The 20,339-nt window shown below is 43.3% G+C and overlaps 1 protein-coding gene across 1 annotated transcript in view; it reads left to right on the forward strand.

Moving 5' to 3' along the window:
• The window catches only part of grm8a (glutamate receptor, metabotropic 8a), a 389,882-nt gene that overhangs the window by 143,581 nt on the left and 225,962 nt on the right, over positions 1-20,339 (forward strand). Inside the window, exon 2 of the mRNA XM_080190782.1 lies at positions 13,588-13,804. Coding sequence (XP_080046908.1) covers positions 13,588-13,804 — 217 coding nt within the window. The remainder of the gene's footprint in view (positions 1-13,587; positions 13,805-20,339) is intronic.

Genomic DNA, 20,339 nt, shown 5'->3' on the forward strand with positions numbered 1-20,339 from the left:
TGCAATCTACCACCTCCCGGAATGTTCCCATCATTCTGACACAAAATCACGTGCACTAAAATCGTATCGGTCTCCATTGGTGGAGGTCCTAGAATCATAGAATCCCTACAGTGCAGAAGGAGGCTATCTGGCCCATCGCATCTGCATCTACATCAACCACAATCCCACCCAGGCCCTATTCTCATAACCCCACATATGTACCCTGCTAACCCCCTTAGCATAGCCAATCAACCTAACCTTCGGGTGTGATGGCCAGGCTGGGAGGCTCAGGGGCCATTGAAGCCTAGATGGTTGGATGCATATCCAAGCAATGTCCATCAGGCAGTGCCCATCTGACATCCTGGCAATGAACAACAGGCACCCTGGCAGTGGCCACTGATGAGAAGATCTGGCCACCATTGTCTTCATGAGAAAAGGATTCCCTTTCCAAAATATTGAGCTGGACAATGATGCACAAAATAGAACCCTGCAGTTTGTACGATTCAAGAATGTGGTTCACCACCACCTTCTCCCACCCCGTGAAAAAGTAAGAAAAAGAATAAGTTACACATGAATTAACAAGCAAAGTGCAGTTGATTGTAAACAATAAATTACATGTTAAATGACAGACAGAACTAAGACAAATCTTCTGACTTGGCTTGGCAATCCACTCACCAGATTACCATACAAAGCAGCATGGTGGTACAGTGGTTAGCACTGCTACCTCAGTGCCAGGATTTGATTCAGGCCTTGGGTGACTATGTGAAGTTTGCATGTTCTCCCCCTCTCTGCTTGGGTTTCCTCTGGGTGCTCCAATTTCCTCCCACAGTCCAAAGATGTGCAGGTTAGGTGGACAGGCCATGCAAAATTCCCTCTTAGTGTCCCAAGATCTGTAGATTAGGGGGAGTAGCTATGGTAAATGCCTGGAAGTACAGGGTTAGAGCATGGGGGGTGTTGGACCTTGGTAAGATACTCTGTTGGAAAGTCGATGCAGGTTCGCTGGGCCAAATGGTCTCCTTCTGCACTGTAGAGATTCTATGGATTTTACGGAATCTTCATCAAAAAATTCTTCAAAATTCTGTTTTTCTCATGAAGAATTCACCTCTTCTAGGATTTTAGCCTGATCCTCAGCTGAAAGCAGCATACGATGAACCTGAGTCGCGTGGGTACGGTCTCCACCAACAATGGCACACATCTGCAGATCCTCTTTAATTTGGTCTGGATAGTATAGATCCACCAATGTTACCTTCAAGTAATAGAAACAGCTGCAGCAAATGCATATTTGCTTGTTCTTTACTGCTGTCTTCTTCAGCCTGCCCCTACTGCAATAGTGGACTCATCAATGTCTACTGTGCTTTGGTGGATCTGTCTCCTGTCACATTGTCTCATCCAGAAGTTTTGCTTCCCAATCTTAGTTTCCTTCTTCAATTAGGATCTGTCCCATCACAAAATGGAGAATGAGATCTCACATATTGTAGTTGCACTTCCAAAGTACTTCATTCTATTGAAGAGCTTTGAGATGTTTTGAGTTTTTGAATGATGCATTTTTTTAAATCAATTTTCCTTGTTTCCCTCCAGTTGCAAGGATTGGAAGTTGGAAGTAACACTTCAAGGTAGTCAGGTTAGCACAATTTGGCTAAGATGTCAAAAAATGTAAATGAAGCAAAGGTGCTGCATAACAATAAGAATGTCCTAAATATAAGGAAAATGAGGTGTAGCTGACAAGGTCAACAGTGACTATCTGCTCAGCAGGCATATAAAATGACAGAGTCCTGCATGCCAGAGGCAATAACTGGACGTTGAGGATAATTATCATTTTATAATTGGGATCTAAGTTGACCTAAATGTTCATGCTTCAAACTGTTTCCCAAAAGATGTCCTCATTAAGGACAGGTGGAATGTGAATCACATATGTGGAGGTGATTGGCCCCCGAGCAGTTAAAAAGCTTGCAATTTGGTAGAACTTATGTTTGCCCTGCTGTTGTTGCTGTCCTCTGTGTGGGAAGAGGGTGTAATGACCTTTCCCGCTGTTAAGAATAGAAGGAACAGAGCAGATGAGCCACATGACCTCGACATCTGGCTGAAACAAACTCCATCCTGTGTATGAATCTGAAATGTACTGGAGGCAGACAGATGCTTTATTTATTCTGTAGCCTTCCCGTGTATAGGCATCCAATGAGTCCTGGCAAATGTGAACCCTAAAAATCCCCTTGGAACTCAGCTTTGAGGTCCGCCATTATTGAGCCAAAGCTATCCATCTGGTTCGGGAAATGTATTTGCGGCATTTTGTTGGTCTGGCTATCTTGCCACTTCTATATCACCTTATCCTGATGTTCACTGAATAAAAACAGGACTATATTCTATGCTTGTTTCTCATGCTACTTAGCAACCTGCAAGCCTGGGGAGTTGCAACCATAACCCCACATACCAGTCTGAATGGCTGAAAATTGATCTTCACAATGATGTTTTGTCTGAATTCTGAGAATGAGGAGCGGGGCAATGGAAAAGATCACACTCATCTATCAGAACTCTGCAAGACGCTGCTTTCTGAAACTTCAAAGGAAAGCATCTTTTGACTACCTGTTGATATTTTAGACCTGGTCAGACAGATTGGATATTCTTCAGCTGATAAATATTCTTTTACAATAGTTTGGGAAAGATGTTGCCCTAGAAATGTAGAATGTTGTATGCACCTCTGAAAGAAGGAGCGCCACACGTAGTGAAATTGGAAGAAAATAGAATTTCATTTGCAAAAACACAAAATATATTTTAAAAGTCAGCAGTGTAATGCTTTTCATCAGATTCCCTTCACGCTTGCCATTTTCAAATCAATTTTACACCGCATGCTATATTTTCAGAAGATGTTATTGTAATCCCACCGATTTGCCTTGTTACATAGAATCATAGAATCCCGATAGTGCAGAAGGAGGCCTTTCAGCCCATCAAGTCTGCACCGACTCTCCGACAGAGCATCTAACCCCAACACGTTTACCCCACTAAATCCCCACTGAATTGAATGGCTTTAATTGGTTAGGCCTGGAGTCACTTGTAGGCCAGACCAGGTAAGGATGGCAGATTTCCTTCCTTAAAGGTAACCAGGTGATTTTTATGACATTGAATAATGATTTCATGGTTCAATTTCAGATTATTAATTTAGTTTAAATGTTACCAGCTGCCATGATGAGATTTGAATGTTTCCCCTCAGAACATAAGCCTGGACCTCTGGATTACAATTCGAGTGACATTATGATCATGCTACCATCTCCCCCCATTTACTGCCTGCAAGATCTCCCTTGAGGCAGATGATTCAATGTAATGTGTAAAACCATTACAGGATATGTGAAGTTCCTGAAGATGTTTGGAACGAAAGTGGAAATCAAGGAGAGGGGAAACCTGGCACCACTATTGATCCACACCATGGGGTGATGGATGACAGGCAGTTAAGGCAGTCAGGTCAAAGCGTCCATGTGCATCCATGACAATGCTACCTTCTAATTGAATCCACTGTCATCTGCAGACTAAAGGGCATCTGCAAACAATATGAAATGACCTCAGGAGCAAAATAAATCGCATCAAGAGCAATGCCATGTTCTTGGGAACTGGGCCAACTGATCCTTTGACCCCTTCATCATCAGTTCAAATTACCTCAAGGTGCTAGGCAGGGAGGTGATGGCCTAGTGGTATTATTGTTAGACTATTAATCCAGAAACTGTTGTGGGGACCCAGGTTCGAATCCCAGCACAACAGATGGTGGAATTTGAATTCAAGAGAAAATATCTAGGAATTAGGAATCTACTGATGACCGTGAAATCACTATTGATTGTCAGAAAAACCCATCTGGTTCACTAATGTCCTTCAGGGAAGGAAATCTGCCGTCCTTAACCAGTCTAGCTACATGTGACTTCAGAGCCACACAGCAATGTTGTTGACTCTCAACTGTCCTCCAAGGGGACTAGGGATGGGCAATAAATGCTAGCTAGCCAGCCAGCTATGCCCACATCCCATGAGCAAATAAAATAAAGGTGTCCTAAGCCTAACTATCTTCAGCTGCTTCATCAATGATCTTCCCTCTACTGTAAGTTCATAAATAGATATGTTCATTGATTGATATTGATTGATGACTTCAAAATGTTCAGTACCATTTGCAATTCCTCAGATACTGATGCCATCCATCTCTGTATGCAACAAGATCTGAACAACATTCAGGCTTGGGCTGATGAGTGGCATGTTACATTCACATCACACAAGTGACTATCTTCAATAAGAGAGAGCCTAATCCTCCCCCTGTGACATACAATGGCTTTATAATCACTGAATCCCCTACCATCGACATCCAGTAGTTTATCATTTCCCAGAGACTGAAGTGGATTAGCCACATAAATATTCTGGCTACAAGAGCAGATCACATGCTGGGTATTCTGCAGAGAGTAACTTGCTTCCTGACCCACCAAATCTCATACACCATCTACAAGATACACGTTCAGAGTGTGATGAAATACTCTGGATTGTGCCAGAGGACTGGAGAGTGGCATATGTTGTTCCTCTCTTCAAGAAAGGAAATAGGAATGACCCTGGTAATTATAGGCTGGTTAGTCTTACTTTGATGGTCAGTAAGTTAATGGAAAGGGTCCTGAGAGATAGGATTTGTGACCATTTGGAAAGGTGCAGCTTAATCTGGGATAGTCAGCATGGTTTCGTGAGGGGTAAGTCCTGCCTCCCAAATTTGATTGAATTCTTTGAGGAGGTAACTAAGTGCATAGATGAGGGTAGAGCAGTTGATGTCGTATACATGGATTTTAGTAAGGTGCTTGATAAGGTTCCCCATGGTAGGCTCATGAAGAAAGTAAGGAGGTGTGAGATAGAAGGAAATTTGGCTGATTGGATCAGTAACTGGCTGTCTCATAGAAGACAGAGGGTGGTGGTGGAGGGAAAATTTTCAGACTGGAAGCCAGTTAGCAGGTGTATACCATAGGGATCTGTGCTGGGTCCTCTGCTATTTGTGATTTTTATCAATGACTTGGAAGAGGGGGCTGTAGGATGGGTTAGTAAATTTGCTGATGACACTAAGCTTGGTGGAGTAGTGGGTGAGGTGGAGGGCTTTTGTAGGCTGCAAAGAGACATTGATATGAAATAGAGCTGGGCAGAAAAGTGGCAGATGGTGTTTAACCCTGATAAGTGTGAGGTGATTCATTTTGGTAGAGCAAATTTGAATGAGGATTACAGGATCAACAGCAGGGTTCTGAGGAATGCGGAGGAACAGAGAGATTTTGGGGTTCATATCCACAGATCTCTGAACATTGCCACTCAAGTGGATAGAGCCGTGAAGAAGGCTTGTGGTATGTTAACGTTTATTAACAGGGGGTTTGAGTTTTAGAGCCGTGGGGTTATGCTGCAACTATACAGGAGCTTGGTGAGACCACGTTTGGAATAGTGTGTTCAGTTCTGGTCATCTCACTATAAGAAGGTGTGGAAGCACTGGAGAAAGTACAGAGGAGATTTACCAGGATGGTACCTGGTTTGGAGGGTAGGTCTTATGAGGAAAGGTTGAGGGAGTTGGGGCTTTTCTCTTTACAGCGGAGGAGGATGAGAAGTGACTTAATAGAGGTTTATAAGATGATGAGGGGGATAGATAGATTGGACATGCAGAGACTATTTCCTCGAGTGGATGTAGCTGTTACTAGGGGGGCATAACTATAAGGTTCATGGTGGGAGATATCGGATGGATGTCCAAGGTAGATTCTTTACTCAAGAGAGTGGTTAGGGTGTGGAATGCACTACCTGCTGTGATAGTGGAGCGGGACACTTTAGGAACTTTCGAGCGGTTATTGGATAGGTACATGGAGCACACCAGAACGATAGGGAGTGGGATAGCTTGATCTTGGGCTTGGACATAGCTCAGCACAACACTGAGGGCCCAAGGGCTTATACTGTGCTGAAATGTTCTATGTTCTATGTTCTACTCTCCACTTGCCTGGAGAGTAGAACAACAACACTCAAGAAACTCAACATTGTCCAAGACAAAGCAATGCATTTGACCCATACATCTTTGGACTATGGGAGGAACTGCAGCCCCCAGAAGAAACCCATGCAGACACAGGGAGAATGTGCAAACTCCGCACAGACAATGATCTGAGGCCAGAATTGAACCCGTGTCCCTGGCACTGTGAGACAGCAGCGCTAACCACATGATGCACAGATCTCAGAATAAAGAGGAAACAATATTCCCAATGCCACCCCTATCTTCCTGTTGAGCTACAACAAGATGTGTGTAGACTCTTCCAGTGCTAAGAGTTGTTGATGACCTGTCATACAGACTGGCACCTTTCAAGGTCCAGGACTACGTGCAGAGAGATGCACTAAAGCTTGAGACAGCCACCACAGAGGCAGAATAGGAAAAGGTCACTGCCTAATGCCATCGCACCATTGTATATCAAAAGATTAGAAGCTGTGTAAAATTCCTCAGGCTGTATGCACAGAGAATGCTGGACATGAAATCTAATAGTGCACTAAGTATAACCTGTAAAGGCAAGTGTAGTGAGGCGCTTCATGCACTGAATTGAAAGAAATAGATCTGTATTGCACTGAATGCATTGTTAAATTTGAACTGCTATGTATTGTACTTCTACAAATTTTATGAATAAATTATATTCTTTGAAAAACAAGGTCCTCCTTTGATAAGGCTAGCCCATTGCACCTCAGAAAAGAAAATCCATCCTTTTTCAAAGAACTGTGATGTTTTATTGCCTCAGACTATAAACATCATAATCCCTAGAGATGTCCCATTGACAAGCAAGAAGTTCTGGCAAGGCCATGTGTCATTTACACACAGATGCAGCCCCTCTTTCAAGTGCAGCATGGCTTTACTACAAGCGCTGAGATGGTTTGCTAGTGGCACACTGACAAAGCAACACTGAAGGGCTGACGGATTATCTTTAAAAATGTGCACTAAGTTCTTGAAAAGCTACTGATTTTAGGATTTTAAAATCTATGCATATTCTCTGCCAGACAGCAATTTTAAAAAGTATAGGTGGCAAAATAGAAATACAGCACCTGTGTCTGGGAGCAAGTGGTGTCAGCAGAACCTTTGACTTGAGAATTAAGGCCTTCTCCATTTGTCAAGCCACAGCCTGTTAAGACACCAGAAACTTCCAACACAGCAGCAGCCGGTAAGAATCCTTCAGCAATTAACCTGGGAGTGATTGATGAGCCCTTTAAATAGTACTGGTCATGGCTGGGGGCTAGTCTTGCTATTGAATTGTTGCTAAGGTATCTTTCCACATCCAGAAAGGAGTTTGCACTGTTCTGGTGTGGACCTTGTCAGATGCTATTTTGGATAGGTCAGTAATAACAGCACCTGAAAGTATGCAGAGTAGGCAGGTTATGACATCTGACAGTGTATAGCGCTGATTTGACTCTTGTGAGGCTGGACCTCAATCCTCCAGTGAATGTGCTCTCTCAATATTCCACAGCTAAACATTCGTGCAGCAGCAGAAAGGCTCCCTTCCCACCAATCAATTAGAATCCCTACTGTGCAGAAGGAGGCTATTTGGCCCATTCAGCCTGCACTGACAACAATCCCACCGAGGCTCCATCCCCATAACCCCACATATTTACCCCACTAATCCCTCTAATTTACTCATCCCGGAACACTAAGCAGTAATTTAGCATGGCCAATGCACCTAACCCTCACATCTTTGGACTGTAGGAGGAAACCAAGCATCCAAAGGAAACCCACGCAGACACGGGGAGAACATGCAAACTCCACACAGTGACCCAAGCCGGAAATTGAACCCAGGTCCCTGGAGCTGTGAGGCAGCTGTGCTGACCACTCTGCCACTGTGGCGCCCTATCTAATAAATCACATAATATTCAGTACACCTCTGTGCATTCCCTTAGTTCCTGTCTTCCATGTGTCTGTCCTAGTACTACTATACAATGGTACCTCCTTTAGGAGGAGATGGCAGATGGGATTGCATGTCAACCTCAGACAGCTGTGACCCTAGAAGGCCTAGTTTCAGAGTGTACCACCTCAGAATGAGCAGCAGCAGTCTGGACTGAATGGCTGACAGGCGACAGCAGGGGCACTGACAGTAGGAGGAGGATAAATGTTAGCGGATAGTGTATTTGTGCTTCATGCAACCACTGCCATTCCCAAAGGGCAGTGTCTCAGCAATCTGAGTAACCTGCTGGAGTGCAGATTGGTGGACTCTTGTGAGTCCCGCAAGCCCCTTTGTGCATTGGAATCTGCAGCCAGCCATGATGGCAACAGCGCAAACCTGCATGAGAACGAGCTGAGCCTGCATATCTTCAGCCTGAGTTTCCACTGCAACACTCTGGGCGTGGAAGATGGCTTCTGCTTGTGCTGAATAGGAGCTGAGACCTCAGCCATCAACCACATCAGCAATGGGTCCAGAAGTATTCTCATGGAGTTGGTCACCACTTTCACAATGGAAAAGGGGGGGTCTTGCCTTGTACCAATGTGGAACCAGTACACCCAATTTACATTGTACATACCTATCAACTTGTTCCGATAGGCTCCCCCATTCAATTCTCATTTCAGTCTCTGCAATACAGCTTGTGTGTGATCTTGCTGAAGACAAGCGAGCATCTGCACTGCCTTTTGTGTCTGTAATCTCACCTTTGAGATGTGTGAATCGAGATAATGGACATGAATGCAAGTGATGGTATTCCTTCATTGTCTTCATTGGGCGGCACAGTGGTACAACAGTTATCCCTGCTCCATCACAGCGCCAGGGACCCGGGTTCAATTCTGGCCTTGGGCGACTGTCTGTGTGGAGTTTGTATGTTGTCCCTGTTTCTGCGTGGGTTTCCTCCGGGTGCTTCGGTTTCCTCCCACAATCCAAAGATGTGCGGCTTAGAATGATTGGCCATGCTCAATTGTCCCTTAGGGGGGTTAGCAGGGTAAATCAGTAGGTTGCGGGAATAGGGCCTGGGTGGGATTTTGTTGGTGCAGGCTTAATGGGCCAAATGGCCTCCTTCTGCACTGTAGGGGTCCTATGATCTTTACTTTACCTACCACTTTTTGCTCCTGCACTACTGCCTGAGCAGGCTACTTATCTGAGTATCTATTTTGGGTATCTGAAAGCATGTCATCACAAGAGTAGGGATGTGATGAGGGGAGTGGGGCACTGCTAGAGGTACATACTTATACCGGTTACGGACTGAAAATCAGAAGAGATTGTATGATGAGTGGGGGCGGGGAGGGGGGAGCGTGGAAAGGGTGAAGAAGGATTGAATATGAAAATACTATCATCTCCTTTGTTTTCAGTTACACAGCTGGCCACTGCAATGATGGCGAGCATACCTTGTCACAGGGAAGACTAGTTCAGGGTTGTTGCCACTGTTGTACATCACCTTGACCTGCAAGGGAAGGCACGTCAGTGACTGTAGTGCAATTGGTTTGGCTGATCACAGTTGAATAAGCTGTCAGTGAGGGGAAGCTGAGCTGTAACTGTGAAATTTGCAGCAGCGTGTGAGAGTGAGGGCGAAGTTATGAACGCTATGTATAAGTCCAGATGGATTCAGATTGTTGGTGGGTGAGAAATGGAGGTGTGGCTGGTGTCTGAAAAGAGACAGTTGTATAAAAATCCCTAACAGTATCATTCTCGCTCTGCTCTGAAGCTGCAACAGGTGGCAAATTACAGTGACGGCCTCCTTTGTGAAGTTGGCACGTCTCACATACTGTTCCTCACCAAGGTCCATGCAGGGGAATTTCTCCCTGAGCCCCCTGGGTGGACATGGCACACTGCCTAGAAGTGTGTGGGCAAACCGCAGATGCCATTTTGGGGGTAAAATTCCTGCCGTAGCATTGATTAATCGATTAGGACAGAACCGAATTTCACAGCTCTGGACTGACGTACAGAAACATATTTTACATAGTGTTTTGTTCAATATTGTTCTTTTCAATTCTTCCCTATCTGGCCAATTCACTGTTCCGTATCTTCACAACCACTGCAATCAGATGGCAGGAGGTATAGCAGCAGGTTAAGCTGTTTTATATCAATCCTTCACTCTTATTCCTGCGTCTCCAGTGTGATGGACTGTCCCACCGTAGCATGGGGCTCCATCTGGCAGCTTGGCTGAGAGATGATAAGACACAGTTTGAGCAGTGACAGATACTCTCGAGTGGGAAAAGGTTGTGTGACCTCATCTCGTTGACAGATAGGCACTTGGCCACACATTCCTAAACTCAGTTGTTGGGGGAAGACACAGACGGGAAGGTTGTGCGCATTTGAAAAAGGCTGATGCTTTCTTAGCGGGTTTGTAAAGGTAATAAAGCCCAAGCAATAACAATAAAAGACGTAAGATTAAAATTTGGCATGGGGCTCCCGTTTTTCAGCCTGCCTCACATAGATTCTGCAGGGGGGAGGCAGCATCTAAATTTGGTGCTGTTACCCCATGCACAGGATCGCCATGTCGGGTGTGGGTCTGCTTTTCCTGCACCCAAATCTTACAGGTGTGGGATCCACGTCGAGAGGCGGAATTGTCCCATCCCACCTGCCACAGGAATTGTAGTGGGCAGGACCCGAAGTTCCTTGACTTCGGGTGGGATTTTCCAACCTTGGGGCGAGCGCGGCTGAAAAATCCCGCCCAAGGTGTTAATTGTTTGAAATTTGAGAATTGACAGACTTGGGTGTAGTTAAATGCACATGGAATGCGAAGTGGCCCCATTACTTGATGTGACACTCACAGTCAGCAGCTCAGAAATTGGCACTGTGCATTCTTTAGATGGTGGTACAGAGTTGGAATTCATAAGTATTGAATTAATATGTGTGAATGAGCAGCAATTCAATTCAATTCAATGACACCAGGGGGAAAGATGCTTCGGGTATCAGCTCCCCAGACTGTAAAGTCACAGATTAACTCTGGGGCTATGGTTTCAAATGAGAAACTCAGTGGGGTGGCACACAGCAGATTGCTGATGGGCACAGTGAGGTGATAGCAGGCCTGACCCATAGCATGGATGAGTCCAGATCCTGTTTGGCAGAAGGCCCTCTCTGCAGTGCCTGCTTCTTCTACCTGTCTGCTGTGGATCCAGATGTGCTGCAATTTTAGCCCTTGTGTAGACACATCATCCAATCTTCTAATAATAAAACCAGAAAATGCTGGGAAAGCTCAGCACATCTGGCAATGTCTGTGGAGAGGGAAAGTAGGGTCACTGCTTCCAGTCTCTTTGACTCTTCTTCAGAGCTAAAGAGACGCAGAAACGTGATGGGTTTTATCCTGTGAAAGAGGGATGGAGCAGGTGAAGCAGAGTAAAAGGTCAGTGATTGATACGAGCTCGGATAGACTGCAACAAAGATGTGTAGGTCACAAGACAGAGAACGTGTTAATAGCAGGAAAAGGTGCTAATAGGTAAGAGAGCAGAATGTGTTCATGGAAGAATAAGTGTTAGTGCTCAGTGAAAGCAAAACTAAAGAACAAATGACAAATGACCTGGTGAGAGAGGGGGTTTTACATTGAGACAAAAAATGTTTTGGATATTAGAAAAGATGCTTATTAGATGGAGAAAAAGGGTTATAATCCAAAGCTGTGGAACTCAATATTGAGTCCTAAGGGCTGTAACATGCCTAATCAGAAATGCTGAGTTCTTGCAGCATTTTCTGTTTTTATTTCAGATTTCCAGCTTCGCAGTATTTTGCTTTCATCTAATCCTCTTCTCCCTGTGAGAGTGCAGCGGAGAGTGAGAATTTAGCATTGCCTGCCAAATCCAGCAACGAAATACACAATGTTCAAAATCAATCCACAGAACTTCTAGACACTTGGAAATAAAAGTTACACAAAGTTGCCTTACTTCCAAGTTGAGTGCCTAGCTCTTTAAGTATGATAGGTTAAAATCCAACAGGTTTATTTGGTAGCATGAGGTTTTGGAGTGCTGCTCCTTCATCAGGTGAGTGTAGCCTGCACTTACATGATGAAGGAGCGGCGCTCCAAAAGCTCGTGCTACCAAATAAACCTGTTGGACTTTAACCTGGTGTTGTGAGACTATTTACAGTGCCTACCCCAGTCTAACACCAGCAATTCCACATCATAAGTAAGGCTAGTGCAGGGCCCACAAAGTAGCTAAACCCTTGATTTTTCTTTTTGTGAGCGACGTGTGAATATGTTGAATGGGCCTCCATGTTTGAAATTTGGAAAATGTGCCAACTGATTGGGCTGTGTGACATCATGATATCCTCACTTCAGCATGTACAGGAGCCACCCTTGCCAGGGTTATTCTCCAGATGGATCCTACACATTGAAATATTTTATGGCTAGTCAGGATTTTTTTTTAATATTTGGTGTTCAACTAGAATGCATTTTTAGCTTTCACCGTTTTAACTGCCAAAGGCTTGTACTGTGCCACATGTGACCGTGAGACTGGCTGGCTTCAATAGTGGAGATACTCATCTGAATTTTGCACCCAAAATTTTACTTGAATAGATACCAGAGGAAAAAGAATAGCTTAAAATGAAGCCAAACTGAAACAGCCTGCAACATTCAAATGATGTAAAAGCAAAATACTGTGGATGCTGGAATCTGAAAGAAAAACTGAAAACGCTGGAAAATCTCAGCAGGCCTGACAGCACCTGTGGGGAGAGAATAGAGCCAACGTTTCAAGTCTAGATGACCCTTTGTCAGAGCTAAGAGCAAAGAGAATCAACAAAAATTTGTACAATTGGGCTGGGCATGTATGTATGCATAAGAATCCATGCATGTACTTGTGCATGCATCGATACATCCTTATATCTTTGGGCACACAATGTGTGTGTGCGTTTGTATTGTGTGTGCACATGCATATTCCTGTGCGTGTGTGTGTGTGTGTGTGTGTGTGTGTGTCCGTCTATTTGAATAGGATGTTGTCAAATTAGGTCCTGATCTGTGTGCTGAGTTAGCTGAGCCAGATTTGGTTTCTGGTTGCTTCCCAATGATCTGTGCTGGAAAGTACATGCTGAGCATTGGTGAAGACAGAATTGGATTGAGTTATGATGCTCTCCATAGCTGAGTAGCCTACTAACATTTCCTGCCTGTATGCCATATAGGCGAGGTATGAGAGATCCACATAAGGAATGCATCAATGGTTAACTATTTTAGGTATAGATGGATTGGGGAATAAGCTGAAGAAACTGAAAGGTATTTGCAATGAATATATAGGCCTTTACTTGATTAAATAAAAACCGAAAATGCTGGATAAACTCAGCAATTCTGGCAGCATTTGTGAAGAGAGAAACAGAGACAATGGTCAGTACTTTATGACTTCGCTCAGATGAGGTCAGCTGAAGGAGGAGGAACACTTTATTTGCTACCAAATAAATCTGTTGGACTTTAACTTGGTGTTGTGAGACTTCTTACTGTGCTTATCTCAGTCCAACGCCGGCATCTCCACATCATCTAATATGACTGCAGTTACACTATTACATTCTGTGCAGTTTTGAGTGATCATAATAGCTCAGGAAAATTGCATTGTTCTATGGGGGAGGAGGTAAGGATACTATTTAAAACTCAGCATTGACAATTATCAGCTTAGTTATTAATTTTGAATCTGAATGAAGTAATATTTAATTACTTTTCTCATTTTGAATGGATATTTGTTCTTTTTTGCCACAGATCCCTCAGATCAGCTATGCATCAACTGCCCCAGAGCTCAGTGACAACAGTAGATATGACTTCTTTTCCCGAGTAGTCCCACCTGATTCATACCAAGTTCAAGCCATGGTGGATATTGTTACAGCACTTGGGTGGAATTATGTCTCGACTTTAGCCTCAGAGGGCAACTATGGAGAAAGTGGCGTGGAAGCGTTTGTACAGATCTCAAGGGAGACTGGTAAGTGGCAACTTACAAAAGTTTGGTTATGGTAAGCAGGCTTCTGAAACCTCGCATACTCTGACACTAATCCGTTCAGCAGAATAATCAAAACTGTTCAAATGAGGATGACCATCTGTTGAATGCCTGATTTAAGGGAGATTTGATCCCTAAAATAGTGAAAGAACTAGATTTATGGAGGCCCATTGTCTCAACTGAAGAGGTTCAGGAGACCAAACTGTTGGACAGAATGAGGTTATGTTTGGCAGTTCTTCCTATGGAATAGCAAACTTGTGGAATAAAATGTGGTGTGATGAATGATGATTCATCATGCATGTTACCTCAAGTGAGAGCTGGATGCATTTTGACAGGGGTGCAGATCACTTAACTGAAGAGGTAGGCTGCAGTATCTTGCAAAGACGGGTGACTACTAAGTAGATTAAAGAATGAACAGTTTATTAATGTGAGGAACTGTGTACACAGAGTGATATTAACTTTAACTAACTGGCCAGGACAACACACACTCAAATCCAGAATTCATATGTTCTGGCCCAATTGGCCAAACAGGTCACATGACCCTCCAAGCGCATGCCCCTTAAAGGGACATGCTCCCACATAAACATAGCAGTAATCAGGGCCAATATCTCTGTTAGAGTAATTGGAGAGAAATTATCCCATTTCTGTTCCCCTAATTGGCCCTTTGCACCTCTCCCAGAAGATCCTGTCACCTTTCATGGGGTGGGTGATATGTGCTGTGAAAAGTAGGCTGATAGGAAAGTAGGTTTTTTCCATCTGTCCTTTTGTAAGGCAGTTTATGCTATTATCACATTATCCAAACATTAACTTAAAAATCGAAAAGGAGCCTAGATATTAACTTCATAAACACTAGTGAAATACAATTGTTTGAATGAAGCATGTGGAAGAAATATACTTTAAGTAATATAGCGACGATATGGGTTTAAGTTTCTGTTTGCTTACAGTATATATTACAATATACAGACATACTTTTCGTAAATATAGAGGTTGAGGAGGTGCACCTGGTAGGACAGAATTTGACAAAGAATAAACTTTCAAAACATTTTTTGTACAACTGATACAGAAGGGCATGAGCAACAGGGCTCTTGTCGGGGAGCGAGTGCGGGGGGGGGGAGGCGGCGAGGTGGTGGCGTCGGGGGATTGATCGTTGACATGGGAGAGGACATGTTGACATGTTGACAGACAATGGAATTCAGGGTTATGGGGAGAAAGCGGGAAAGTGGAACCGATCCACTTCAGATCAGCCATGATCTTATTGAATGGCGGAGCAGGCTCAAAGGGCTAGATGGCCTACTCCTGCTCCTATTTCTTATGTTCTTATGTTCTTATAGGACAGGAAGGGTAATGATTCTGTGCTGGGTTGATCTTGGTTAGCTGCAGAAATCATTTGTTCTGAGGTTGCAGAGTTGTGCAACTTGTGGCCATTGCTCTATTTCTATTTCTATGGTGAAATCAAATGTAGCAGAACTCTGTTTAGCTGGCAGTGCTAAAACTCACTTTGCATCACTAACAGGGAATGAAATAGGCTTGAGAATTACTCAGCCTCTTCCCTTTTCAGTTGCTGCAGTGTAGGGTTAAAACCTAATGCACATATGTCTGTTTGAATTGACAGTACCTCAGTTATTTCCATCAGCATGTGAACAAAATACCACATAACACATTTCAAACACAATCTTAATTATTTGGTAGTTCAGATATATGTCTACCAAGAATAGTAATTAGAATACAAGATTATGAATGGAGGTGTCATCTTAATGGCTGCTTCAGTTGGAATTGAATAACTCATCGCAGACAAGCCAACATTGAACAAGCCAGCATTGAATATGACAGTGAAGATGTGTGTCATAGCTATATATATTTGATCATATTGCTTGTGATATAATAAACATTCTAATATGAGTTATTCAGCCTCAATAAGAAATGTCTCAAAAGAGGTATGTGAAATACCACTTGAGAAAGTGAATTTGAACCTATGTTTTCAGGTCAAACAGGGACAAAAAGGTACAGTTTCAGGGTTTGGAAGGGCACAATTTGAATGGATTCACACAGGCTGATCAACAAAATAGGAACATTGGAAAATTGCTGGTTGAGAGAGAAAGACTAGTTCACCTTCTACAATCCAGGCTTGCATGGTACAGTGGTAATTGGGATGCTGACTAATCCCAGCAATCATACTCGATCAAATAGTCTGCAACAGACCAGATTTGACATCAGGAAAACCACTATGGTGCAGAGCTTTATGAACTATAGATCCAAAGTCTTCATTTTCCTCCAACTCTGCTACACTTCCATCAATTACTCATAACACTGTATCCCAGAATGTTATTTTTTTGAAAAATAGAAGACTACCTAATTTGCATTTGGTTGCATCAGTAACTGTTTTCCTCATCCCCTGAAGGAGCCTGTTCTGTAGATTGACCACTTGTTCAATGACATTTTCAAATAAATTGTAATAGTTTACCAAGAAACATGCTGGAGGCTAAGGCATCAGACAGATTTAAAAATATCTAGATTTTGTATTTGGAAGGCAGTCGTAGCTTATCCTGCAAGGGGGAGATCAAATGGACAGAATGGCTGAGTGATCTATTTTCACTAAGAAAGGTTCTGACAAGCATATAGGTTAAACTGTAAATAGTTGGCGAAGCCTGTCAAAAATCAATTATTTCCTTAAAAAAATGAGGTGTAAATTTTTCTCTATTGGTCTTGTCTCAGCCCATTTATACCAAGTGCTGTTCAGAATCACTATTTGAATACAAAATTCAATTAATCCTTTGCTGCCATACGCTCAGATATTACTAGATGTTCCTAGCCCACACTTAGCTGCAGCTTTCTGAGCGTTCCCATATAAATGGCTTAAAAGGACATAAATAAATTCTAACTCCATTATATTTGTTTTCTCTGAACTTGATTCCTGCACACTGGAGATCAATCATCTGAAGAAAGGAGAGGCATGTCTGTGTAGTTTTGTTACATTAATTCAGTACTTAATCTAATCCAATCCATTTATTCTGATGTAGACTTTATGAAGGATGCAAAATCCAATTCTACATGTGGAGCAAACCCTCACCTATGATGCAGTGTGTCGTTATCGCATCAAGTGAACTGTTTTGTCTTCTCTGCTAAAATCAGCACAGCGTGTGAAGGGGAAGCATATTCATGAGCTTTTTTCATATTTCATATTGATGAAAGTTTTTGTCTTGAAGAGCTACTGTTTTTAACAACTCCTGGATGTCCCTAAGGGCTTCAAATTCACTTAATTGGAATGGAGTTGCAGCCAATGTAGTAACGAGTGGAACTGGGGCAGTCATTTTGAGGATAGCAATGTTGTACAAGCAGCAATGAGACAAATGACAGGATTATCTATTTTAGTGTGGTTGATTGAGGAGTGAACATTGTCCAGGACACTGACAGAACTCCCCTGCTCTTCACACCCAAAGCTTGAGCTGAACATTTCATTTCATAGATGACGTCTTTGACACTATGCTGTAAGATAAAAATATGATTGAGTGTAATGGCATGCATTCATCTGATAATTGAACGGAGGATGAGAGTTGGTGAAAAGCATGAAATGGATAAGGTCTGGCAGCATCAGATAGATAGATGGGACTTTGAGGAAGTACATAGAGAAAGATAGGTTCACCTGCAAGGTAAGTAGCTGTGAGAAGTGATGTGAAGGAGTAGAATTGATAAGGCCCAGATAGGGGTTGTGATGATGAGTTCAGCAGGATGAAGTGAATTTTCAATTGTACTCACTATTTCCTACCTGGTTAGGTCATTGAAATGTTTCCTGCACAACACCTGGAGTCACTTAATGCTCCAGTTACTCCCTCTATCCATGCCCTCTTCATTTCTACCACAGGTTTGCTTCTATTGTGAGGGGATAGTATATCCCTCTGGCTCCTCACAGCTCCAGCACCAATTCAGGGGAGGCATTGGTGAACCAGAGCACAACCTTTAAGCCAACTATTGTTGAATTTGCTCCTATTTTCTCAGCCACGAACTCTCCCAGATCCCTTTAGACACTGGAGTTGAGATGTGGCCACACAATTCTAATTACACCTGCTGCAGTGGATTGGATGACAAATGAGATAGGTGTGTTAAGAGTCACTGTTAGTCTCATTGAACACATTTCTGGGTTTCCAAATTGTTATTAGACTCACCAACTACTCACGGTGTGTGTCCCAATTAATATTGCCTTAGGGCAATTGGGGATGGGCAATAAATGCTGATCTAGCCAGCAACACCCACATCATATGCAAGAATATATATTTTAAAATGGGGTCAACGTGTCCTTAATATGCTAGTATCTCATTATCCCCTGATTGCTTTGTTCAGAATTTAGTCAGTCAAAGGAAAAGAACCAAATAGATGGCTCTTTCAAAGCATTGGCACAGATACGATAAATTGAATGACCTCCCTATGTACGATTGTAACTTGGAACCAAGCATGAGATGTTATTCGCCTTGTACGTATTGTGTGTTTGTTGACATGCTGGCATTGTGAAACAATAGTAGCAAACAATTGATGTGTTTCAATTCCTACAGATGATTGACAACTTTATTTAAATTGTAAACAATACTTCTCAGATGTTCTCTGTCTCGAGGGAGAGAGCCCTGATTGTTAGCACTCCCCTTGTTTAAGGAGAAGAATCTATCTGACTGCTTCTTCCCAAACCTTCAGCTTTTCACTTTTGACTGATGTGAAATTGCTTTATTGTTTCTGTTCATGTGGGGAGCATTTCAGAATGTGTACTTCCAGTGTGAAGCTTCCCCCACCAAGAGTCCACATTGGGAACTCATACTAATTGTGATGTTCCATAATGAATGGAAAACACTGGGACTACACCTGAACAATTCCTGCCTGCGATGGAGTATGCTCTTGAGAATTCTGTCAAGTTGAAGTAACCTTGATTGTGTTACAGATGTTGGTCAGGGATTGGTACTATTCAAACAATAAGTGAAATGACACATATTATGATTCACCCTCAAGGAGGGCCAGATTAATATTCTGTAATCAGGTGAAATCGGCTATTGTTAAGTTTTATTTGGAAGAAAGCTGGTTTATGTTAGAGTTCATGCTGCATGGTCTGATACATTGCATTTGAAACCTTCTGAGGTTTTTCTTCAATGTGCATTCATAACCTTTGAGATTTCAGACAAACGAAAATTTGGATTTTGAATACAAAATGCAAGTTAGTTATTTTAGTAACTGAAGGAATTGAACACTTGCATCATTACAATCAACATCCCCTCTTCACAGTGATTGTAATGTTTATATTTTGTCACTATTTAATAGAAATGTTGGGGACCATTCTCCCCCAAAAATTTCTAAGTGTTGAATTCTTCTGAAAACTGGAGTAATTCATGCTGGTTTCTTCAGTGGGAGTTTAGAGAAGAACCTTCCATACTTTGTACAGGGCAGAGTGCACCAGTGTAAATCATATAAGAAATCTGTGGGTGGGGCCTATTCTCGCTGGAGGGGCCGTTAGCATAATGCTGAGTGCGCCACTGTGCATGCGCAGTCGCCTCTGTCTGCTGGTCTCCTGATTGCTAGCCAGCCTTGCAACCCTGTAATTCTAGCTCTCTCCCCCATGGCCCAATTGCTGGTCCACCCAAGCATGCCCCGTCTAGCCCGCCTCAATCACACCCTCACCCCAACCCCTGACAACTTCCCCACTTCCCCTTGTTGGCCGAACAACACCCCCCCAACACCCCCCCCACCCCGATGTCCAACCCCAATTGCTGGCCTCCCTCCCTCTGCTCGTGATTCCAAATGCAGGGTGGCAGCAGGACCAGCCACCCCACCCCCACCAATTGTCACCAAAGGCCCCATCCCCCCATAAGGCCCTGCCGCTTTGGTGCTGCTCCATGCCTAGTGGACAGTGCCAAGGTGCCCCCTGAACATTGGCACTTTGCCCCTTGGACAGTGCCAGAGGCCCAGGCTGGTAGTGTCTAGGCTCAGGGGGCACTTTCTCCATTGCCCTGATTGCCCCTCCTTCACTCCAACAGGGTCCCTGCAAGCGGGGACCTCCTGTAAACCCCGCTGGAGTGAAGTAGTTCAGGCGTGGAGTGAGAGGGTAGTGGACCCTGAGACTTCAGTCTTCTATTTCCAGTGTGGAGCTGACAGTGTTGGAAATCCGACGCTGGGAGACATGCTTAGGGCCAGCCACCCAGCACTGATCATGCTAATGTGGCACTACTGAAATCTCCTGGTCCACTGCACTAAAAAATCAGCACAACAGGATGGGAGAATCACCCCCATCATCTTTGCTTTAATTGATTGGATAGTCATTCTCTTATTGACAGTGGGGCAGTTTAATCTTTGTTTTCCTATGCATTTTGCAAAGAGATCCAAAAGCCAAGAATGACAATCAAAGAAAAGTTTTAATCCTCCTGTTGCAGTCCTTTAAGTGGCTAAAGATTCAGCTTTCCATCTTTTGAATGTAGATTCACACATGAAACTTACTATATACGAAGCAACTTTCCATTAACATGCAACGAGTGATAAAAGTGGGATCAGG

This window comes from Carcharhinus amblyrhynchos, chromosome 6 (assembly GCF_965287045.1).
Source record: "Carcharhinus amblyrhynchos chromosome 6, sCarAmb.v2.hapA, whole genome shotgun sequence".
In the NCBI taxonomy this organism is placed as follows: domain Eukaryota; kingdom Metazoa; phylum Chordata; class Chondrichthyes; order Carcharhiniformes; family Carcharhinidae; genus Carcharhinus; species Carcharhinus amblyrhynchos.